Genomic DNA, 25,471 nt, shown 5'->3' with positions numbered 1-25,471 from the left:
ATTTACAATGTGAAAAGTAACAACAGACAAGCAATATGGCTTACATTAGAAGTGAATGACAAATTAACTGAAATGGAATTGGACACCGGCTCAGCTGTTTCAGCCATTCCACAAAATGAGCTTGATCGGCATTTCAAAGATTATGAACTGAAGCCTGCAGATATCCAGCTGAGAACTTATATTGGGAATGACATCTGTAAGAGTGAAATACAGCAACCAACTAGCCACATTGGGCTTGTATATGGTAAAAGCAGGACAGCCAGCATTGTGTGGCTGTGTTTGGATGAGACAAGTACAATGTGATTGGAGATCCACCCACCATTAATATGCCACATCCTTTGAAACAGAGTCAACAGAAAACAAATTCAGAAAGATACTGATGACACAGAAGCATTCAAGGGTGGCATTGGAAAATTCAAACATATCAAGGGTAAAATAATGTTAAATGAAAATGCCACACCCAAGTTTTACAAACCCATCCATTTCCTTATACCATCTGTGATAATGTAGCTACTGAGCTAGATCGCATGGAGGCTGAAGGAATTCTTTCCAGGGTTCTTTCCATGGGCAATGACAGTGGTTCCAAAAGCCACGAAGAAAGGGTCTGTCAGGATCTGTGGTGATTTTAAAGTCACTACCAACCAAGAACTGTAAGTTAATCAATATCCTCTGCTCAGGATAGAGGATGTCTTTGCAAATCTTTCAGCAAAGTGGATTTAGCTGAGATTTATCTACAGATGAAAACGGAAGAAGAGTCCAAAGTGTTCCTCATCATAAACACTCACAAAGGGCTTTACCACTGGAATAGGCTTATTTTTGGAGTGGCATCCGTACCTGCACTCTGGCAGAAAGCTGTGGACAAGGTGCAACAAGTTTGCAAGGCACTCAGTGTCACCAGAATGACATCATTGTCATCAGTATAGATGACAAGAAGCATTTCCAAACTCTCAAGACAGTGTTTAAAAGATTAGAAGATTAAGGGCTCAGAGCATGAAATGGCCACGTGTGAATTCTTTAAACCTAGCATCACTGACTGTGGTTGCACCATTGACCCACAAGAATTACTCAAGTGTGCGGAGAAAATTCAAGTAGTGGTGGATGCCCCAAGGCCAAAGGACGTGTCACAGTTGTGGTCTTTTTTTTAGGATTTGTCAACTTCTATAACAGGCTCCTGCCAAACCTGGCCACTGTGCTCAACCAGTACTTGTATGGTTTACCCACATTACTGATCATCAACCACTGGTGGCCATTTTCAATCCACAGAAGAGTGTTCCACCAAGATCAGCAGCACGAATGCAGAGATGGGCTCTGTTTCTTGGAGGACACAATTACAAGATCGAATTCAAGAGGATGACTAATCGTGGAAATGCTGACTGATTGTCCAGTTTAACCTTGGAAAAGCAAATACTTGAAAATATTACAAAAGAGGACACTTCTCTAGACATATTATCCCTCATGAAAATAAAAAATCTCCCTATGATGGCACAAATGATCCAAAGGGACACTAAAAAAGATCCCACACTGTCTTGGGTCTATATGGTAACTTAAAATGGCTGGAACATGCAGCAAAAATCCCAGTTCTCCATTTCTACTAGTACTCAGATGAAATTGTCCTAGATGGAGATTGCCTTATGTGGGGATTGATAGGTGTACCATTCAAGCTGGGAGCTAAAGTGTTGGAGGAGCTACATGCCAGTCATCTAGGCGTAGTCAAAATTAAAGTGTTGGCTCAAAGCTTTGTCTGGTGGCCTGAGATAGATTAGCAGGTTGAGCAACTTGTCACATACTGCTTGGAATTCCAACACGTCCAGAAGATGCCAAGAGCAGCATCTTTCCATCCCTGGGAATGGCCTGCACTGCCCTGGTGAAGGATTCATGTGGATTTTGCAAGAGTATTCAAGGTAGTTATGGGTGCAGCTACAAAGAGGCCAGAAGTGTTCCCCATAGCCTCCATACAGCCTTGCACACTGTTGATAAGTTGAGAAGCCTCTTTTCAAGGACTAAAGTTCCACAACACTCAGTCAGTGATAACAGACCGTAGTTGATTGTGAAACTATATTGTGTCCTATATACAGTAAGGAACATTGATTATCAGATCATCTGTCACAAAGGTGTTGCTAGAGTTTAAAATATTGTAACTCCTGATAATGGTACGGGAACTTTCATACCTCTCTGTAAGCATGAGTTTTGAAGGCTCAGATAAGAGGTCACATCTCCACCGATGCAGCACTCCGTCAATACTTTGCTAAAATATGAAACCTACGTAGGTCGAATCTCTAGAGAAGGCAGTGACTCATAGAGACTTGTGAGCTATTCAGAATATCAATGGACTGGTAATTTAGAAAGAGTCAGTGCCTTCGGTGGAAGAGAGGGAGAAGGGAAGGTTTTCAAAACAGCAATATGACAAGTAAAAAATAGAATATCGATCAGAATTTTTTGTTGTGATTCATTTCGTCTTGCTGATCTCTTTACACTCAGTTTGAGTTTTGTACTTGCGCACTTGAATCAGAAAGAAACAGAAGAGGAAAGATGTCTTTCAGGTAGCTGCTCTCATTGAGTCCATGGCTGACAATTTACCCATGCTATTTTCCTGTACTAATCTCATATCCCACTTCTACTCTGAACTCTTTGTTTTTAGCCTCTGACTGTGTTTCAATGAGGTCCAGGGTAATGTCAGGAAAAATTACTTCATCTTTTTAAGCATGTTGTCCAAATGGAAGTGGTAGCATTGTTCCTTAAACTCTTAAATAGATTATACTGATGTAGTACTGCATTCAGTCATGTCAGATAACCAGCCATTCTACTGCTGGTGTCAGTATTAACCATTTCTACATGAGACTCGCTCAGTTTGTTCCCTCTCCACAGAGGCTGCCTGATCTGCTTACTATTTCCAGCATCCTCTTTTATTTCAGATTTCCAGGAATTGCTTTGTTCTGTACAATACTATTTCACTGCTGTTGTTTCCCTCACTTACCTCTAATCAACCCCTCTTTTGGCATCTCCGCACATATCGGGAACATTCACTGCTCCATCTTTGATGGAATCAACAGCAAAGGGAAGACAACATTCAGTCCAACAAGCCCTTGCTAGATTTTAATAGAATTCTACCCTTTCCCTGCAGTGCCTCAGCTGCCTATATCACTTCCATTTGAATTAGCCACAATAATTAGGCACTCGGCTAGGGCTAATAAAAAGAAGCACGGTTTAAGCAGAGTGGCCATTTTGTGAGTGAGCCAGTGTTAATGTGGGAAGTTAAGGCTCGCCGAGGCTTTGGTGAGGAGAAAATAGTCCATAGGTAGATTTTTTTGTTATTTATTCTTTCTTACTTTCTTATTGCATATTTAGAGCAGGATAGTGGAACATTCATCTTGTGGGATGTGGGAGATCTCCCGGCTCCCTGACAACTACACCTACAAGTGCATCCAGCTGCAGCTTCTAATAGGACATGTTAAGGAGTAGGAGCTGGAACTGGATGAATTCCCGATCTTCCAAACGGGATTAATTGACAGGATATGTAGGGTGCCGGACACAGGTAACTGGAGGACCATCAGGAGGGTGAAAGGGGATAAGCAGCCAGTGCAACATATCCCTGTGGCCATTCCCTTCAACAACAGTTTTGAATATTGTTAGGGGTGAAGACTTAGAGGAGGAGAGCCACAGCAGTTAGATCTCTAGCTTGGTAGCTCAGAAGGGAAGAGAGGAGAAGAAGTGAGCTGTACTACGAGGGGATTCATTGGTTAGGGGAACAGAAAGGAGGTTCTGTGGATGAGAACAAAACTCCTGGACATTATGTTGCCTCCCAGGTGTTAGTGTTAGGGACATCTTGGATTGAGTCCACAAGATTCTTAAGTTGGAGGGTGAGCAGCCAGAAGTCATGGTCCACATCGGTACCAATGACATGGGGAGGAGAGATGGTGACGTCTTGCAAAGTGAGTTTGTGGAGTTAGGTGCTAAGTTAAAGGACAGGACCTCCAGGGTTGTGATCTCAGGACTGTTATCTATGCCACATGCTCATGAACCTAAACATAGAAAGATCATTCTGCTTGGCACATAGCTAAGGAGATGGTACAGGAGGAAGGGCCTCAGATTTTTGGATCATTAGGCTCTCTTCCAGGCAAGGTGGGATCTGTACAGAAGGGACAGTTTGAACAGAGGTGGGGGAGGGGAGTGGTAATATCCAAGTGAGAAGGTTTGCTAGTGCTGCATGGGGGGGACCTTAAACTAGAGTTGCAAGGGGATGAGAACCAGAGTGCCAGAACAGAGAGTAAAGAGGTTGTGGTGAATTACGTTGTTAACCCTACATAAAAAGACAGGAGTCAAATGGTTGAACATGGAGCATAGTACAAAAGGCGGATGAGCTTCGGGCATGGATCAGCAGGTGGAATTATGACACTGTAACCATTATTGAAACTTGGCTGCAGGAAAGGCAGAACTGACAGCTCCGTGTTCTGGGGTTCTGTTGTTTTACAAGTGAAAGAGTGAGAGGGACTGAAGGGGAGGAGGTGACATCACTAGTCAGGAAAAAAAGTCATGACAGTGCTCAGTCAGGACAAACTGGAGAGCTTGTCTCGTGACGCTTAATGGGTACAACTGAGGATAACTGGCATGGCCACATTAATGCAATTATATTATAAATCAGATAACAGTCCATGAGATTTAAAGGAGCAAATATGTACAAAGATTGCATAAGAAACATAAGACTGTGATAATAGGTGATTTTAACTTTCCACATATTGATTGGGACAGCAATTCTGTAAAATGACTAGATGGGAAAGAGTTTGTCAAATATGTTCAGGAAAGTTTCCTTAAGCAGAACATCTACAGTGCCTATAAAAAGTATTCACCCCTTGGCAGATTTCGAAATTTTATTGTTTTACAACATTGAATCACAGCACATTTAATTTGGCTATTTTTGATAACTGATCAACAGAAAACACTCTTTTATGTCAAAGTGAAAATAGATCTCTACAAAGTGATCTAAATTAATGGCAAAAATCAAACACAAAATAGTTGACTGCATAAGAGTATTACCCCTTTTCAAATCAGTATTTAGTAAATGCACCTTTGGCAGCAATTATAGTCTTGAGTTTGTGAGGATACACTTATTCAATGAGAGAGTATTTATGAAACTATTCTTTCTTCAGCAACTGTATTGTTAGTTCTAAGCAACCTCATGGAGCAATGCCTTGGTGTGAGTCGGTGCGTTTCTGTGATTCATTGGATTAAGTGGTTTATATTATATGTGCTCAAACCAAAATGTTGTTAAGTGCCTTTGTTTGAAGACAGTGCATCAAAGTTACTAACATCATCTGAAGCCACCTTTTCAAACAATGACCTAAAGATTGTTGATTTCTGAGACAAAGGGCATATTTACAAGTTTATGAAGAGGATGGACAGGGCGGGGTGTCACAGTTTATGGTGCTTGAGCATGATCTACAATACATGGGATCATCCCTAATCTGAATCTTCCCATTTGCTTTGGTATCGTATGGTACTGGATTGTTATATTCCATGAAACGTTGCCCTTCTATTTCGATCTTTTTGTTGAAAAAATAGTGTAATTATTTCTTCATTTGTTTTTGAACATAGCATGGTCCAACAAAATATCTTAACAATAACAAAATACCAATTAGTACTATAAGGTGTGTGAGTAAACCCAATTCTTCACCTTTCCCAAAGAAAAGTTCTGTCAAATATTGTTATTTTTTAAATCAGGTCAACATTCTTCACAGGGAAACAATATATACATTTTTAAATATATATGCTGTGTGTTTTATGTAGCAGGCTGTGTTGTGCTAAATTTCTCCAAGAATAAATCTGAAATGCTGTTTCCTGTAGGCAGTTTTCTGCTCTAAATAATGCCCATAATGTAGAAATGAAAAGCACAAGTGCCTTTCATATGCTTCTGATTTTGAATCAATCTTTTGTAAACATGCAGATGTCATCTCCGTTATCTGGTTTCAATTTTTTTGACCTTTTAGCTAATTATGTCTACTAGGATTAACATCATTGGTGTACTGACTCATTTCCTTTGATGTGCTTTGTTAAAAAAAATACAGTGGCTGAAACAGATTGAAGGTACAGAGGCTGCTCTTCATCAGAAGATGTTGGACCTGGAGAATGAAAAGGTACCGTTACATGTGTTAATGCAGAGCAGGATTATACTGTATTAGAAATCTGTTGGATCACTTTGAAAGGGTGAAAAGATGGGTGTTGCCAATGATTTAGCAATTATTAATTGGGTTAAATAAAACAAGCTTTACCAGCTGATATTCACAGAGTTTATAGGTTATACAGATAAGTCATTGCTCCTTGAATAGTAAATTGATTTAAATACATTGTTTCAAGTGCATTGCTGTCCATATTTTAAATAACTATTTTGTTCCTGCTAAGTAGAAAGTGCAGGATTTAGAAAATGTACAATATTTTTTAGTGCCTGTTGTTGGGTAGGGCTCTGTCAGCATGTTTGCTGCTGAGTGAGAAGTATCCAAGTTAAACTCTAATCTTCAACAGGATGACCACAAAAATCTGGGCTGATTCTCCAGGACACTACTGAAGGTGTTTTATTCTGCTGGATGTGGCTTTATTTTGATGAGATGTTGAAATGGAGACTCGTGTTCTCCCAAAAAATCCCTTGGCTGTATTTCCATGAGCAGCGGGGGAAACTGGTGTACCTACAAGACTATAAGGTATAGGGGGAGGAATAAGCCATTCAACCCATTGAGCCAGTTCTGCCATTCAATTATGGCTGACTTTTTTTCAACCCCATTCTCTTACCTTATCCGAATAATCCTTAAAACCATTTTACTAGTGAAGAATTTCTTCTACCTGAAGTAGTCCCTATGACTTGGCCACCTCAGCCCACTGTGGTAACAAGTTCCACAAATTCACCACTGTCTGACTGAAGAAATACTTTCTAATTTCAGTTCTTTTATTCCAAGGCTGTGCCTTCAGTTCCCAGATTCTGCATGCACTCTATCCAGGCATTAAAATATCCAGTAGGTTTCAATGAGATACCCCTCATCTTTCACAACTCCACTGAGTACAGACCCAGAGGCACCAAATGCTCCCTTTTATGAGCCTCCTCTGGACCATCAAGAAAGCTAGAACATCTTTCCTCAGATACAGGGCCCCAAAATTGCTCAACATATTCTAAATGTGTTTTCATCAATGCCTTATAACATCTTTGCTCTTTATGCCCTCTCAAAATGAATGCCAACATTGCATTTGCCTTCTTTACTACTGACTGAACCTGTGAGTTAACTTTAAAAGAATCTGATCAAGAACTCCCAAGTCTCTTTGTGCCTCTGATTAATTAATCTTCTTCCCATTGTTCTAATTTTCTAAGTTCTCTGCAAACTCCATGCCACTGCTATCCCAAATAATATTTGTTTCTTTTAAAATAAGTATCTGATCTGTATAATATTGGTATTTGTTGGAGCATCCCTTGTGGGAATTGATTTCATTAGAAGTAAAGAGATTCAAAATGTTCTGAAAATACTATGGCAGTGCATGTGCTTCTTCTAAGAAATTGGTTTATGATCAAAATCAAGATCAAGATTGTTCAATGTAAAGGAGAGTTAAATAATTGTTACCCCAGATCCAATGCAGCACAAAAAAAATTAAGATAAGAATACAATAAATATGGATACATAAGATAGCTTATATTCATAGATTGATTGTATGCCCATAAAGTGATGCTGGGTGACTTTACAGGAATTGATAAAGGTACTGGTGGTTGGGGGTTTGGAGGGATAGGTTAATGGGTGGAGGTATCGATCAGACTTACAAACAAATGTTTTTGAATCTGATGGTCCTAGCATGCATGTTAAATAGTCTTCTCTCTAAATGGGGTGAGACAAACTGTCCATGAGCAGGGTGGGAGGGATCCTTCATGACTTTGCTGGGCTTTTTCCAACACCCCTCTGTATATATGTCCTTGGTGGTGGGTAGGGTGGTGCTGGCAATGCGCTGGGCAGTTTTCACTACCCATTGTAGAGCCTTCCTGCCCACTGCAGTACAACTTCTGTACCATAATGTAGCTGTTAGGATGCTTCTACTGTACATCTCTAGACTGACATAACTATAGAGGTGCATATGAACAAACTGAGAGAGATTGGTCAATCAGATTCCTATATGATACTTAACCATGCAGATGATCAAAATATTTAAAAGAAATCTGGACAGATGCATGGATAAGACCACAAAACCATAAGATACAGGACCAAAATTTGTCACTCAGCCCATTGGACCTGCTCCACCATTCGATCATGGTTGATTTATTTTCTTCCTCAATCCCTATTCTCCTACCTTCTCCCCATGACCTTTGATATACTTACTAAACAACAACCTATTAACTTATACTTTAAATCTATCTAATAAGAGAGGGATATGGCTAAAAATAGACAAATAGAACAGACTTCAAATACCTACAATATTGCTTTGCCTCCTCTTCTCCTTGTCCACGCAGCCCTTAGGAGACATCTTTAGAGAACATAAACCTGATTTCCACTGTTATGCAGATGGCACACAATCAGTTGAGCCAAGTGATGATAACATCCGATCTTTCCTGACTTCTAGTATGGCTGCAGTAAGCAAAATTCAATGCTCAAAGTATACTATTATCAAAGTACATATTTTTCTCCATATACAACTCCAAGATTCATTTTCTTGCAGACATACTCAACAAATACAAAAACCATAATAGAATCAATGAAAGTCTGAACCAACAGGCTGGACAACTAGTGTGCAAAAGACAACAAACTGTGCAAATACAAAAAGAGAGAAAAAGAAGAAATAATAGCAATAATAATAGTAATAATAATAAATAGGTGATACATATCGATAGCATAAGATGAAGAATCCTTGAAAATGAGTCCATAAATTGTGGAAACAGTTCAATGATGAGGTAAGTGAAGTTGAGCGAAGTTACTCCCTTTGATTCAAGAGCCTGATGGTTGAGGGCTGGTAACTTTTCCTGAACCTGGTGGTGTGAGCCCTGAGGCTCCTGTTCCTTTTTCCTGATGGCAGCAACTAGAATGAGCATGCCCTGCAAGGTGGGGTTCCCTGATGATGTATGCTACTCTCTTGTACCATCACTTTGTGTAGATCTGCTCTGTGGTGGGGAGGGTTTTACCTGTGATGGACTGGGCTGTATCTGCCACTTTTTGTAGGGTTTTCCATTCAGAGGTATTGGTGTTTGAATTGGATGAGCAAGAATTTCCTAAAACTAAATGAGGATAAAACTAAAATATTTCTGGTTGGTCCCAAAGCCAAACGAGAGAAACCTCTTGATAAACTCAGGAACTTGGCTCACCTTATAAAATTAGAAGAAGCCTGGCTGTTATCCTTGATGCAGATTTGAATTTTATATCCCACATAAAGAAAGTGACCAGGGCAGCATTTCTACACTTAAGAAATATTGCAGTTACCTTTATTTCTGTCACGTATTGATACTGAAAAGCTAATTATCGCTATTATGTTAAATAACTAAATTACTGCAAAGCACTTTTTAATGACCTTCCAAAGCAATCTATTGACCTACCTCAACTCATTCAGAACACTGCTGCTAGACTTTTAGCCAAAACCAGGATGAGGGAACTTAGCAATCCAGTCCTCCAAGAAGCACAGTAATGCAAACATTTAGGTTCAATCACACCAGTTTGTTCCCAGGAACATTGAATCAGTTATCTGGTTGGATGACTGAACTGATTTTTCTAATCCAAATCCACTGCCCCTTCCTCTCACCAAAAGTTCTCAATGGCATTTAGCCATTTCTGTGATCTACATGATCAGTCTACAGCAGCTCACTATGAAGTATAGTTTGTGGGCTGTGGATATCATTGACAATGTCAACATTTACTGTCCATCAACATTTGCCCTGAGCAGTGGTGGTATTTACTGTGGAACCTCTTCACTGGGTCTGAAGTCACATAAAATCCAAACAAAGTAAAGAAAAGAGATTCCATCCCTGGAAGACAGGAGTAAACTAATGACATTTTTACAAAATCCAGTCATTTCATAGCTGTTGTAATTAACTTCCATTTTAAAAAAAACATCTAATTTCCCAGGTTTTGACTTTTATCTGTCAGATCAAATGTTCAGTACATAAACATTTCACTATCCTATTTATATAATGTGTTGGTACTGATGCCTGGAACTTATTGGTTTCACTCACTATGTGCACAGCGACCAAGACTTAATGAACTACTTGTTGAAAGAATAGCTTGGGTCAGTTTAGAACGGACAGAAGTGAAGGACTTGCATTGCACTGAGTGAAGCCTGGAGTTGGTAATTTGCTTTTAGTGAAATGCCTGTATAGAATGGAGAAGGTGAGAAGTCATCACAGATGAGGTGTCACTGGCAGATAGGGTCGGAAAGAGAGCTTTTGGCATGTTGGCCTTCATAAATCAAAGTATTGAGTACAGGATTTGGGATGTTATGTTGAAGTTGTATAAGATATTGGTGAGACCTAATTTGGAGTATTTTGTGCAGTCTGGTCACTTACCTACCAGAAAGGTATCAATAAGATTGAATGAGTGGAGAGAAAATTTACAAGGATGTTGCAGGATCAGTGGATCTGAGTTTTAGGGAAAGGTTGGATACATTAGGATTTTATTCCCTGGAACATAAGAAAATGAGGGGAAAATTGAAAGAGGTATACAAAATTAAGAAGGGTATAGATAGGTTAAATGTAAGCAGGCTTTTACCACTGAAGTTGGGTGAGCCTAGAGCTAGAGGTCATGGGTTAAGGGTGAAAGATGAAATGTTTAAAGGGATTGTGAGTAGGGACTTCTTCACTCAGAAGGTAATGAGAGTGTGGATTGATCTGCCAGTGAAAGTGGTGGCACTGGGTTCAACTTCAACATTTATGAGAAATCTGGATAGGTACATAGATGGGAGAGGTGCAGTCTGGGTGCAGGTCAATGGAAATAGTCAATTAATAGTTCAGCATAGACCAGATGACTTGAAGAGCAGTAGTGTTCTATGTCTCTACAATGCAAGGTATGAAACAATGGGCATAGTGGGGACATTAAATATCCCTCAGAAAGAGCTAATAGCAAGCACTTCCAGGCTAGCACAAGCCCTACCTGGGCTGCAAGCACCTGATCTGTGGATGCCTGCACATGTGAACAAACTCTCATAATGTAATTAGATTCAAAAGAAAACCAGTCTTTATAAAAAGCCTGTTTACATGGAACTCCCCATAGTGATCAGACGTCATTGCCTCTTAAAAGTACAGGCAGTCAGTTGTACCACATGAGGCCACTTAAGGGAGTTGTTTTGGAAATTTATAAGCAATTATTTCAGCCGATGTTTGTGATCCTTCAAGCCTATCCAAACTATCAATTGCGTGTGGGAATTCTATTCTTGTAGCATTATACCTGTTATGTTTTGTAACTCTGAAGCATAAAAACTAATTACTAGAAAAAGTCAGGAGCCCAGGAGAATGGGTCTTAGTTTTGTTTTTACTTTAAGCAAGATGCACGCTTGTGGTATCATCATGATGTATGTAATTCATGTATTTTTACATATAACCTGTAATGAATTAGTTAAATGAACAGAAACGCTTAATCAAACAATAAATTTACAACATTACTCAAATACTTCAGATAAACTGCATGCTCCCTGCTTAGCTATAAACTCCAACTCAATAGAGAATGCATCTCAACTATATACACAGTATATTATATATTAGAATTACTGTACAGATATTCACATATATGGTAAATATTAAAATATCTCATTCAGGCCTAAAATTTAATTGCTCCACAGGATTTCTTGGTCTTGTGGGATAATGTCTCACCTGATAAGGGAGGGCACTCTGCTTGGCAGGTGAGATTTGTGCCTGTGAAAACAATCTCAGGTTCTGGGGCCTCCTCCATGGTGGTTGTAGGAGCTGACTTGGAGATTGCAGGAAGTTGTTCAGATAGCTTTGGATATCTTTCTTCTTCTTTTTCTTCTTCTAGTTTCTGCCTCTTGATCTTGGGAAAGTGATTTAGTTCACTGGAGTATTCTCTTTTTAATCCTTCTTTTGCTCCTTTTATTTCTACTCTTGGTTTCCTCATCCATGACATAATCTGACAAATCTTCTGTCTTCGTATTCCCATTGACTGCTTTCTCATCCTGCTGGGCTTTGGTCTTTGCATCTACTTTTACAAGTAGCTTTTTGTCTCTCACTTGAAGTTCATGCAGTAACCTTAATGCACACAGAGAATATTCTGATTTTTAAAAAAATCTAAATCTGAATGCTTGCAACTTTCCTGAAGTTCCTTGAAGTCTCTTCCAGCTTAAAGCCAAGTCACATTTTGCAAGTAACTGCCTGATCAGAGGCTTCCTGAAATTTGTTACCCACAAAAACTGTTGTAGTCAGACCACTGCTTTTGTCACTTCCACACTTAATCTAAGCAGCATGGTCTTTCCTTGGTCCAATATGCTTTCCAACCAGAGGCACAGAAGATGGCACCAACATTTGTTTGTCCTCTGTTGGGCAACAGTTCATGGTGTATAGCATGGAGACAGGTGCCGCATCATCCAGTACCTTTCTTATTTAACTTTCAGTTGACAATATTACAAGGGATGTGACATACAAATGGTGGATGGATCTCCAATCAAGTTGCAGTTCTCTCAGCCAGTCATGTTCCTACAATGCTGCCCCTCCTGTTTTTACCCCATGTAAGCCCAATGTGGCTTGTTGGTTGTTGTATTTCACTGTTACAAATATGATTCCCAAAGGAGTTATATTTTCTCCTGTATAAGTTCTTAGTTGGATATCTGCAAGTTTCAGTTCAGTATCTTTGAAATGCTGTTGAAACTCATTTTGTGGAGTGTCTGAAACAGCTAAACCAGTGTCCAGTTCCATTTCAATTACTTTGCGGTTCACTTCTGGGGTAAGAAGTTTATATTTGTTTTCACATTGAAAAGCTCAAGGCTACCCAGTCTTGTGTCACTCTCATCGTTATCAGATTTTTCATCAATAGCATGCAGATTAGTGCTCTTTTTGAAACTGCAACTTGACTTTTTATCTTTTTTTCTTCCCTGTGCAGTCCATTTATTTTTGTCTGCTGGATTGCAAGAAAAAAAGCGGGAGCCCAGGAGAGCGGGATTTCGCTTTATTTTTACTTTAAGCAAGGCATGCATTTATCATGTGGTAGCGTCATGATGTATGCAATTCACATATCTTTATATAACTCATAATTATTTAAATGAACAGGAATGGTTAATCAAGCAATGTATTTGCAATGTTGCTACTGAAATATTAAATAGACAACAATATCCAAGTAGGAAATCACTATAAATAAATATTCATGTTTATTGTCCCCTCAAAAACAGTATTCATTACAATACTGTGGAGGTATGGTCCCTGTATTGAGTGATTTTGTGTATTTTCTGACTTGTGGACAAAATGATTTATGGACGTCTTAAAAAATGGAATCCATTGTAACTGAAGGACAACCTGTAAAAAGAAAAAGCCAAAATAGTTTCCTGATCTGCGGAAGATTTATTTCAAGTTTCCAGTAACTGCAATATCCCTGTCTCTTTGTTCTAATGCTTCATTGTTTTCTCTCTGCTTTTCTTCTCATTCATCTTCCATTTTCATCTGATCCTGACAGGTCAGCTCTGATTAACAAGTGTTCAACACACATTCTCAGCTGGCAGCACCGCCTTTCTTCTTATTCGCCTTGTCCCCCATTACATATGTTCTCTTTGGCCTCTTCATCTCTTTTCCTTTACTACAACTTGAAATGTTCAATTTCCAGTCTTTCCAAGTTTAGATGAAAGATTAACCTGAAACCCCTTTCTTCCCACATACAATATCTTACATACTGTGCATTTACACCATTTTTGTTTTTTATATACAAATGGCAGATTCAGTTATAAGCTGAATGTTTTTTTCTCTTTTACTAGGAACTGTTTAGCAAACAGAAGGGCTACCTAGAAGAGGAGCTGGATTACAGGAAACAAGCTCTGGATCATGCCTACATGGTAGGGACACCAATCAGCATTCTTCAGTGCATTGTCACTGTGCAGAGTCAGGATGCAATAAAGTTTGAATTATCATGTATCAGCTAGGTGGGATTCTGGCACTAAAGTAATAGGATGAGAAGGAAAGAATGCCCTGGGTTGATTAAATAATTCAAAAAAAGACGTGCACTATCACTACTTAAAAATGTAGAAAATTATTTGGGAATTCTATTCCTCAAGGGTTTTGGAAGCAGCCTTTAAATATTTGTAAGACAGAAGTAGGTATGTTCCCAATAAACAAGGAGGTTAAAGGCTATGATGGTAAGCAGGAAGGTAATTTTGACATTACAGTCAGATTACCCATGATCTTATTGACAGGCAGAGCTCCAAGTTTGTATGCTTATTGGCAACGTATGAGTTAACCCTATATTGTGAAACCATGGAAAATGGGAGGAGACTGACCAGACTGTCAGAAATAAAAAGAGAGCATGGCATGTCGAAATTTAACATTGTTCTATCTGTTTTATGAGTATATTATGAGCACATGGGCAACATTACAAGGAGAGGGTCCATTCCTGATTTGTGGATATGACTGGATTACTGCTACATTAAAATAAATTAAATTAAATCTTCCATAAGAAATATCAAGCATCAGATACTTCAAGGTTTAGCTTTTATCAACAAACATAGAGTTTTTCATTGTGACATGAAACCAGAAAATCTCCTTTGTATGGGACCAGAGCTTGTGAAAATAGCTGATTTTGACTTAGCTTGTGAAATTCAATCTCGCACGCCCTATTACTGACCATCTACAAGATGGTGTAGAGGCCCTGAAGGTATCCTTCAGTCAGCAAATACAGTTCTCCTATAGATATGTGGCTGTTGGTTATATCATGGAAAAACTCCACACATTAAGACCCCTTTTCCCTGGGTCAAGTGAAATGGATCAGATTTTCAATATTTGCTAAGTTTAGGAATACCGAAAAAGAATTATTGATTCAAAGGCTATCAGCTTGCAGCAGCCATGATCTTCCACTGGCCTCAGTGTACACCAAGTAACCTCAGGCCTCTGATTCCAAATGCAAGTGATGAAGCCATTCAGCTGATGAAGGACATACTGCAGCAGGACCCAATGAAGTGCCCAATCTCAAGCAAAGCACTGTGATATCCCTACTGCCACGTTGGTCAAGCTGTGAGAACTCCCCAACAAGTGCAAGAGCAGGGAAACTGCAAAGAGAAATGTGTAACAAATGCATGGTTAATCAGCTAAAGCCTGTACCATCACCTCATCCTCCATCCCTGCTTAACCCCATCCACCCTGAAGGCTGTTACAGTAAATTACTCCCTCTCAGTACTAATCTAGTGGGCAGCAAGCTAATACAACAGGCTCACGTGACAGTGGGAGCAACATTGAACAAGCAAAACAGCATCAAAATATTCTATCTCCAATAAACATCAAAATGTGTAAAAACATAATGAAAAGAGAAGATAATATCTTCAATAGCACCAAGCCAAAATGCAGTGCTCAATGATGGAAGTGTGCTATTTTGAAAGATTTCAGCAACTGGAATGTTTCTGGAGACTTGGAATTTGCTTCTTCAGCTAAAAATGCAAATTTGAATGATTTAAAAATGAGGCAGGAACTGCCATTGAAAACAGAAAGCTTTTTTGACCTGACTCCTTCAAGTACTAAATTGAGCAGTGATGATATCCCTACAGATAATCTTCCTCAAGCAAGTTCAACTTCCAGAGCTTCATTAGCCAAATATCACTATCTGAAATAATCAAGATATCTGCCAGTTATGTTCATCAACATTTCATAAGAAAAAGGTTGGATCTGCTGGTCAACGAGTGTAGTTCACACCAGTTGTGAAAACAGATTCTAATTATGCATCTTGGAAATCCATCCGATCAGAGTTAGGATTCAGCTATATAATTATTCAAGCAAAAGCATCGGTGGGTGAATGCCACACATGCATCAAATACATGGATGAATTGACTGGTTGTCCAAATATGAAGGACATAGATAAAAACAGATGTAAATAATATTTAGATGCAAGTCAGGAGTATTACTTTTTAGCATAATGTCTATTGAACATTAATTTTCTGTGTAAAGGCTAACACATTTAAAGATGATTTTCAAACAATTGCATTTGGTATAGTTGAGTTTGTTTCCATTATAATTCATATATTTCCTACCCCTAGAAAAATATTTTTCAAGAGCTTTTTTGAATATTTGCTGGTTAATAACTTAATGCTTTTTATCCCTTTGTATTTCTGTATATATTGAGCAATGTATATAACACATTTCAGGGTTTGTTTATTAAATTGCATTAAGCGTTGTGATAAAGGATAGGATAATAGACGTGCAGATATGTTTGCTTATGAAAGTGGAATTTATAGGATACTCAAGTTGGAGATGCACTACAAGTGTGAGTCATTGAAATTTTCCCGTAGCAATTAGGAGGTATTTTCTTAAAGTGAGAACTTACTGTAACATCTGCGGTATCCTTGACTAGCAAACTTGTTGAGTAATCCATTGTTACAAAATGGAGGATTAAAAACATTTGCATCACTTTATATCGTTAAGCACACGTTCTTCTCTTTGTTGGGAATAGACCACAGTTCTACCCTGGATGCTTCCTGATGTTACTGACCAAAAAAATAGCACTTCCCTTTCTTTGTATTGCGTATGAATTCCTTCCTCTAATGGTTCAAGTGAGTAAAAGTCTGCCAGATGGAAAATTCTAACCACTAACCTTTTATCCTGCCTCTAACTGACAACAGCACATTCACACCCGCACCCTGTACAACACCCCATTGATGCCCTTTCTTTCCACACCCAAACCCTCCTTTAATACCTTTCAGTTGGCATTGGAACTAATTTATAGGGTTATTTCCATCCAAGCTTGTTTTCACAATTTCCTTACAGCAATATAGTTGTGTTGCGCAGCAACATAGAGCATTTGGTATATGTTTTTATTGTCCATTTATCTAAAGAATTAAGTCACATATAAACGGCACCAATATTTTGTTAATATTTCCCTGGTAAGAAATGATCAGTAAGATTTTAATTAGCTTCCTTAAAACTGTTTGAGGCGTTTTCTTCCCATTTTTCTTCTGGGTTAATGGGTGACCTGATGCTCAGGTTTCCTCCCACAGTCCAAAGACCTTTTGGTCAGTAGGTTAATAGGTCCTCTTAAATTATCCTGTGGTTAGTCCAGGGCTAAGTAGGTGGTTTTCTGGGTGGTGCTACTCAAAGAGCCAGAATGGCTTGTTCTGCACTGTATCTCTAAGTAAATAAATACATTTATTGAGGGCTTAGAGCTCAGATCTTATTTGAATATAGAACAGAAACAAAATCTGGGCATTGCCAGGAAGATCAACATTTATTACCCTCTCCTAATTTAGAATTTAGACCCAGTGATGAAGAAGCCTGGATGATAATCTTTCAAATAAGGATTGTGTGCAATTTGGAGGGGAGCCTGGTGGTGGCTGAATGCTTCTTCTGCCTTGTCCTTCTTCATGGACGAGGTTCTGACTTTGAGACCTGATGTCCGAATAGTCTTGGCATGTCATAATAGTACATTTTGAAGATCATACACTATAGACACTTTGTGTGAAGATTAGGGTGACCGATGAGGTGTCATTCATGTGGGCTTCTTTGTCCTGGATGGTATTGAACCTCTTGAGAGTCATTGGTACTGCATTAATCCAGGTGAGTACAGAGTATTCAAAGAAGATGCTGACTTTTGCCTTGTGGAAAGAAGGCAGACGTCAGTATCAGGAAGTGAAGAATTCACAACTGGATACCTAGCCTATCTGACAATTAACTTGTGTGACTGGTCCAGTTGAGATTTTGTCAGGATGCTGATGGTGAGGCAATGCCATTGAATGTTAAAGGTAGGTGGTTAGACACTCTCTTGTTAGATAGAGACAGGCATTGCCTGATACTTTCATGGCCACATCAGTGCATTCCTGAACCATCCTTATGATGCTTCTGTCTGGAACAACATGGGCATAGACATAAAACCCAGTTCTGTTCAGCACTGTCTGCCACACGAGTTGCCCTGCAAAGAGACCTTGATAAGATAAGATAAATCTTTATTTATCCCGAAGTAAATTATTGTTGCAAGGTTTCTCAGTCAGAAATGTATACTTTAAAAATACAAAATGTAAGCAATGAGGTACAAAAAAATACAAAAAGTGCATTGAAAAGTAAAATACAGATGTGCAATGGAACCATATATTTATATTCTTAAGGAGGAGGAGTTGTAGAGTCTTATAGCCACAGGGAGAAAGGATCTCCTGTGGCGTTCAGAGGTGTAGTTCAGTGAAATCAGTCTGTTACTAAAGGAGCTCCTCTGTTTGTCCAGTATGTCATGGAGGGGTGAGAGGGATTGTCCATAATGCTCCGTAGCTTCTGCAGCATTTTCCCTTCAGACACAACCACCAGGGAATCCAGTTCCATCTCCAGAACAGAACCAGCCTTGCTGACGAGCTTTACTGATGAAAACCACCCGCTTTCTTGGCCCTTGCCCACCTCCCCACCCCACAACCCCCACTGTGCTACCTCACTGTACTGCACCATTGAAGCTGCTACCAATGCATGTTCAATTCTTTCACTTGTTTTACTCTTGCACACTGTTCCCAGAACAGGAGAATTGATATACATGATTTTGTAATGAATGTCTTAATGACATCAAACCACAGAGATAAGATTTGGCAAGGTCCAAATGCAGCTTCTTCTGATGGTTACACCAAAGCTCACGATTCAATTAAGACAGTTCTTGGGGTTCTCAGCTAGATGTGAACAGAAGGTGTGAAGGCTGTTATGTTTGTAAAAGTTGTTCATAGCTTATTATCCCTTATTAATGCCAGTGGTTAAATTATCTACATGAAAATATGATAAATATCAAATAGTTTTGAAGCACCATTTTATTATATGATACTAATTAATTTGCTGTGCTTTGCATAATTGGGAAAAAGAAGCAAACTGTCCCTTGTTTATACCTTTTCATTCACAATAAAATTACATTTATAAATTTTCTGATTTGAAATTAGTTGTGTAGCTTCTACATGTATCTGTAATGCAGTGCAATAATTTATATAACTTGCTTAAAAACTCAGATTCTTTGAACAATTTGAATAATTTGCATTAGCCAGCAGGTTGTGGGTTCAAGTTGTATGTCAGTACTTCATGCTGACTCTTCGGTGTAATATTGGAGATATGTTGTACTATCAAAGGTGCCATTTTGGGTTGCGACTCTTCATCGGAATTCACCTTTTCCTCGATAGATACTGCCTGAACCACTGTCTTGCTCTGGATACAGCACCTTGTGTCAGTCTCTTGTGTCTTCATTTAAACTGATGCCCTGTTAATCCTACAGATGGATATAAAAATCTCATTATACAATTCAAAGCCTGTGTTTCCTGGAGCTACACTTTTTGCTGTTTGACTTCATTGGATCATTGTCACTGAGGTCTGACATGGTCATTCTGTCAGAAACCTTGAAGCAGGTGGGCATGATAGAACTGACAGTGCCTTGGGAAGACTGGATTGAGGAGACGTTCAAGTGTAAGAAAGTCAAATACCAGCAGCTGGTAGAGCAGAGCCAGAGATGGGGGTGGAGGGCATGATGTGAGTCTATAGAGCTGAGGTGTAGAGGTTTTGCTGGCGGCTCGCTCTGCAGAATCTACTCTCTTCTGGGCATTATGGGGACTGCAAAGAAAAGAGCTACCAGGACCACCACAGAGGCTGCTGAGCAAGCCTCCAGATGACTATGGTCAAGACGTGTGATCTGTAGACCAATGCTGCTGGAACACACACTGGGGCTTGATCAACCGTGGCTGAGTCGCCTGGGCGAGGGTGTCTGATGTTGAAAGAGCCAAAGCACCCGATGAACCCAGGTTACATCACTAATGATGTGCCCCAGCACATCCTATGATGTATCTCAGCACCATGTGAGTCATTGCCATATGCCAGCTGCCTGCACATCTTCTCCAAGACAATAGAGATCACACTTCAGAAGTACTTCATTGGCCTTGTGCCATTTTGGGAGTTTTGTGAGCTCAGCATTGTCAGTTCATAGATGCAACCTGTTACTTCCTTTCAATGAATGGAACATTTTGTCTCATGGTTTAAAACCTTCCAAATATATTTTTCAGAGAATTAGCAAATGACTCATTGATCCCAAGTGTTGGGGTCAATATACCTTTTTAAAAAAAAAATTACAAGTCATAAACAATGATTTAAATATTTTTGATTTATTTTGTATGGAATGGGCAGGGAATATTGTATTACTTGGTTGAGGAGAACGTAAATTTGGTTTTCGATGTTAGTACCAACCATATGAAGAATATATAGGTTATAAATCTAAATGTTTATGTATTCTTGTCTGATGTAAAATTGTCATTTGTTTTCAAAGACAAATTATTTTAATAGCAAATAAAAAAACTGCAGATGCTAGAAATCTAAAATTAAAACATAGATAATTTTTATCTCACATTTCAATTATTTTTAACATAAACTGGCTGGAATTAAAGGAAAGGCTTGTGCGTTTGATGGCGCAAATATCAAAAGTATAATGCCTATAAAAAGTATTCACCCCCTTTGGAGGTTTTCATGTTTTATGGTCTTACAACATTATATCACAGTGAATTTAATTTAGCTTTTTTTTGACACTGATCACTTTTTTGTTAAACTGAAAACAGATCTCTACAAAGTGATCTAAATTAATTACAAATATAAAACAGAAAATAATTGATTGCATAACTATTCACCCCCTTTAATATGATACACCAAATCTTCACTGATGCAGCCAATTGGTTTTAGAAGTCACATAATTAGTTAAATGAAGATCACCTGTGTCCAGTCAAGGTGTTTCAATTGATTGTAGTAAAAATACACCTGTTATTAGAGGTTCAACTGCTGGTGAGTCAGTATCCTGGCAGAAACTACACCATGAAGACAAAAGAACACTCCAAGCAACTCCATAAAAGGTTATTGAAAAGCACAAGTCAAGAGATGGATATAAGAAAATTTCCAGGTCACTGAATATCCCTTGGTGTACAGTTAGGTCAATCATCAAGAAATGGAAAAAATATGGCACAGCTGTACATCTGCCTAGAGCAGGTCGTCCTCAAAAACTGAGTGACATGGAAGAAGGGGACTAGTGAGTGAGGCCATTGAGAAACCTATGACAACTCTGGAGGAGTTACAAGCTTCAGTGCCTCGTATGGGAGAGACTGCGCATGCAACAACTATTACCCAGGTGCTTCACCAATCGCAGCTTTATGGAAGAGAGGCAAAGAGAAAGCGACTGTTGGAAAAAAAACTCCATGAAATCTCAGCTAGAGTTTGTCAGAAGGCATGTGGGAGTCTCTGAAGTCAGCTGGAAGAAGGTTCTATGGTCTGATGAAACCAAAATTGAGTTTTTTGGCCATCAGACTAAATGTTATGTTTGGTGTAAGCAAAACGTCGCACATCATCAAAAACACACCATTTATACCAAGAAGCATGGTAGAGGCTGCATCATGCTGTGGGGATGCTTCACTGCAACAGGCATTGGAAAGCTTGTGAAGGTAGAGGGTATAGTGAATGCAGCAAAATACAGGGAAATCCTGATTCAGTATGCAAGAGAACTGCACTTGAGAGATTTGTTTTCCAGCAAGACAATGACTGCAAGCATAAAGACAAAGATACACAAGAAATGCTTAAAAACAACAAGGTTAATGTCTTGGAGTGGCCAAATCAGAGTCCAGACCTCAATCCAGTTTAGAATTTGTGGCTGGACATGAAAATGGCTGCTCACTCCCAATCCCTATGCAATCTGACAGAACTTGAGCAGTTTTGGAAGATAGAATGGAGAAAAATTGCAGAGTCCTGATGTTTAAAGCTGATGGAGACCTTTCCACACAGACTGAAGGCTGTAATTGCTGCCAAAGGTGCATGTACTAAATACTGACTTGAAGGAGGTGAATACTCATGAAATCAATTATTTTGTGTTTTATATTTGTAATTAATTATATCACTTTGTAGAGATGTTTTCACTTTGACACAAAGGAGTATTTTTCTTTCGATCAATGTCAAAAAAGCCAAATTAAATTCACTCTGATTCAATGTTGTAAAACAATAAAACATGAAAACTTCTAAGGGGTGTTGAATACTCTATAGGTGCTGTACACCTCTCAGACATAAAGACAACATCACACACAATTAATTGCTTTGAAATGCAGCACATAGAGCTTAGATTCCAATTTATGCACATGGAGACCCACATGCCTTAAGGTGAAGGTTTTATTTTTAAGTGATGTTTGTTGAGATTTGAGTATTTGCCTGGATATTGTGGTAAGTCTGAATTTCTGATACTGAGATTGAATAGTTACAGATATGAATCAGATTTATTGTTACTGACATACTGTATGAAGTGATAATTGTTGTGTTGCTGTAGAGTGCAAAGACCCAAAGATCTATAAATTACAGAAATAAGTAGAGCAAAAGAGTAACGGAATAATGAGGCAATGTTCATTGACTGTTCAGAAATCCGATGCTGGAAGGGAAGATGGTGTTTCTAAAGAGAGTGTGTGTGTGTGTGTGTGTGTGTGTTTGTGTGTGTCCCCGCTGTACCACCTCCCTGATGTTAGGCTCTGAGAGACTGACAGCTCCTTTTCAGTATAATGCGACATGTTGCTGCATAACTAACTATGTACAAGATGATAAGAGCCATATGTAAGTGGACATCCAGAGACTCTTCCCCACCCCCCCCCCCCCCCCAGAAGGAAATGGTTAAAACACAGAGGTATAACGTTAATGTGTTTGGAGAAATGTATAGGGAAGATGTCAGAGATAGGTTTTTTTTTTACACAGAAAGTGATAGGTGCATGGAGGTGCCAGGAGTAGTAGTAAAGGCAGACACATTAGGAATATTTAAGAGACTCCTAGAGAGGCAAATGGATGAAAGAAAAATGGATTGCTATGGGAAAAGGGAAGTGTGTGATTGATCTTAGAGTATGGCAAACGGTTGGCACAACATCGTGGGCCAAAGGGTCTATAACGTGCTGTACTGTTTGATTTGTATCTGACAACGCTGTTCATTTTGGTTGTGCTTTACAGGGTGGTTGTATAGATGTAAACTGAACCTTGTGTCTGCAGTTTTAGACATCCCACCAGTGGTGGCACTGTGGCACATGTAACCTAGGTTTTCCAAATCCATACAAAATCCACATCTGGGATTGAATTACAGTTTACCAAGAGGAGAGTCTGACTGCCCTAATCAAGCTATTGCTCATGCCAGGCATACTAGAATCAGAATTTATATAATAATAGGTCATCTTGCTAAAATATTCAAAATGTTTGCATTATTTAACAGAACAGAAGCATGAGCGATGTTTCACTTGGCTAGGATATCTAAAACTAGGGGGTCACCATGTAAAATTAAGTGTTCAGCTTTTAAGAAGAATATTTAGGGTTGTGAGTCTTCATTGCAAGAGGATTCTTGGTTCAGTCACTGAATATATTCAAGACACTGAGTTTTAGACATCCTAGCCAAATGAACCATTCTTTTCTGTTAAACAATGCAAGCATTTTGAATGTTTCAGCAAGATTGTCTATTATTATTTAAATTCTGGATAATAAAAGAGATAAAATAATATGGGACTCATTCAGAAAGGTGGGGCAAGGATGAGAGATTATGCATGATATTGAATAGTAGAGCCAGTTTAAGAGGCCAAACATCCCTCCTCCTCGTGCTTTTTAAATATTTTTGTGATTGAGTACCTCGGAGTATATATACACCTGAGAATCTCTATGTGAAATGTTCAAGCATATTGTCATGGGCATACATACCCAGAGTATAAATGTCATGAAAATTTGATTTTTGCAGCAAAGTATAGTACATTACAAACATAACATAAATTGCATAAGTTATCCTAGACACAGCCTAGCATCTAAACACCACATCTGCCTGGTCTTTTTCAAATATGCTAGAAGCTCTTTATTATGATGTTATAGCAGAAAATTTAGTGTAATCAGATAAAGTTAACATGGTTTAGTGAAAGGGAAATCATGTTCGATCTATTTATTTTTTATCTTTGAAGAAGTAATATGCTGTGGATAAAGGGAATATGTAATATACTAGGTTTCCAACAGGTTTTATTAAGTTGCTGAACAAAAGGCAATGTCTTCTTTTGAGAATGATGTTTTGGCAGATTGTAAAGATTCTTCTTGGTTTTAGTTGGAGTTGAGATGTGCTCTTGTCATCCCGAATCCTCTATCCCAAATCCAGAGGTAAATCCAGGGAAGAAAAAGAACTGCACATGTTGGAAATCTAAAAGAAAAAAAAACCAGAAAATGCTGGAAAAGTTGAGCAGTATTAAGGGAAAGAGAAACAGTTAATGTTTCAAGCATTCTTCATCAGAAACAGTAATTGCATTGATAGTGATTCCATCCAACCATTCCATTTTACCTTGAATTTGGTGCTGGATTGAAACAGAGTTAGGAAGTTTCTCTAGTTTTGTTACTTACTTAAACTAGTATATCTACTTATACAGACACATGAACAACTTGGAATTGGTGTGCCTTGGAGAATGTCAGCTCATGATAAATGATATATAGCAATTTTTCTTCATAACAGCAGCTATTTGGACAAGAGGTGTTTATTCCCTATACAGGCATTCTGCTTGCCTAATTGCATTCATACAGGTGTGATTGAAGAGCAACTTTAATGCTATAAAACCAGGGGTTCCCAACCTGGGGTTCATGGACCCCTTGCTTAATGGTATTGGTCCATTGCATAAAAAAAGGTTGGGAACCCTGCTGTAAAAGATCACATTCCGCTATCCTTGAGGAGTTATCAATCATAACTTGACAGTTCACTGATGAAGTAATACCAGGCCATTTAGCCAAAAGCTTGGCTTTAGAGAAAAACTTTAATTAACTACTTCAAACTAGGAAAGAGATGGTTAGATTTTGGAAAAATATTCCTGAGCTTAGAGCCTGAGGAGTCTTATTCAGGTATTGACGCTTAAAGGATGGGTGATTTTGAGAGGGTTATGGAGGGCATTATAGAGATGGATTAGGTTGAGACTGAGGAAAGGTTTGAAAACAAATGTGCTCTCTGACCTTCATCTGTCTTGCATTCACCTAACTTTCTTCTAAGTGCCCTCTTTTTTTTTTACCTCAGCTTCTCCACTGAGCAGTAAGATCTGCTATGGGAGCCAATATTTCAGCTGGATTCTTCACTAGCTTTTTGCTTAGTGAACACTTTACGTTTTCAGCCCATGTTTGTTTTCTGACCCAGACACCTTCTTCAAATCTAGCCTATCAAACACAGTTCCTTGTCTGACTTTTTATTTGTTTAAGTAGCTCCAGCTTATAGTTTCTCTCCTGATTATTATCTAAGTATATATACATTATACAACCTTGAGATTTGTCTCCTAACAGGCAGCCACGAAACAAAGAAACCCAAAAGAACCTATTAAAAAAAGACCACTAAACCCCATAATG

At 38.8% G+C, this 25,471-nt stretch overlaps 1 protein-coding gene and 1 pseudogene across 5 annotated transcripts in view; both read left to right on the top strand.

The window, feature by feature from the left end:
* The window catches only part of LOC140726365 (janus kinase and microtubule-interacting protein 1-like), a 395,420-nt gene that overhangs the window by 336,672 nt on the left and 33,277 nt on the right, over window positions 1-25,471 (top strand). For all 5 annotated transcript variants that reach the window (XM_073042649.1, XM_073042647.1, XM_073042648.1 and 2 more), the window contains 2 exons: window positions 6,060-6,128; window positions 13,909-13,986. In XM_073042649.1, coding sequence (XP_072898750.1) covers window positions 6,060-6,128; window positions 13,909-13,986 — 147 coding nt within the window. The remainder of the gene's footprint in view (window positions 1-6,059; window positions 6,129-13,908; window positions 13,987-25,471) is intronic.
* Window positions 14,600-15,995, top strand: LOC140726369 (serine/threonine-protein kinase ICK pseudogene; annotated as a pseudogene).

Source organism: Hemitrygon akajei, chromosome 4 (genome assembly GCF_048418815.1).
Source record: "Hemitrygon akajei chromosome 4, sHemAka1.3, whole genome shotgun sequence".
Lineage (NCBI taxonomy): Eukaryota > Metazoa > Chordata > Chondrichthyes > Myliobatiformes > Dasyatidae > Hemitrygon > Hemitrygon akajei.
Note: the sequence above shows the minus strand (reverse complement) of the source record. Positions and strands in the feature narration are given on the sequence as shown.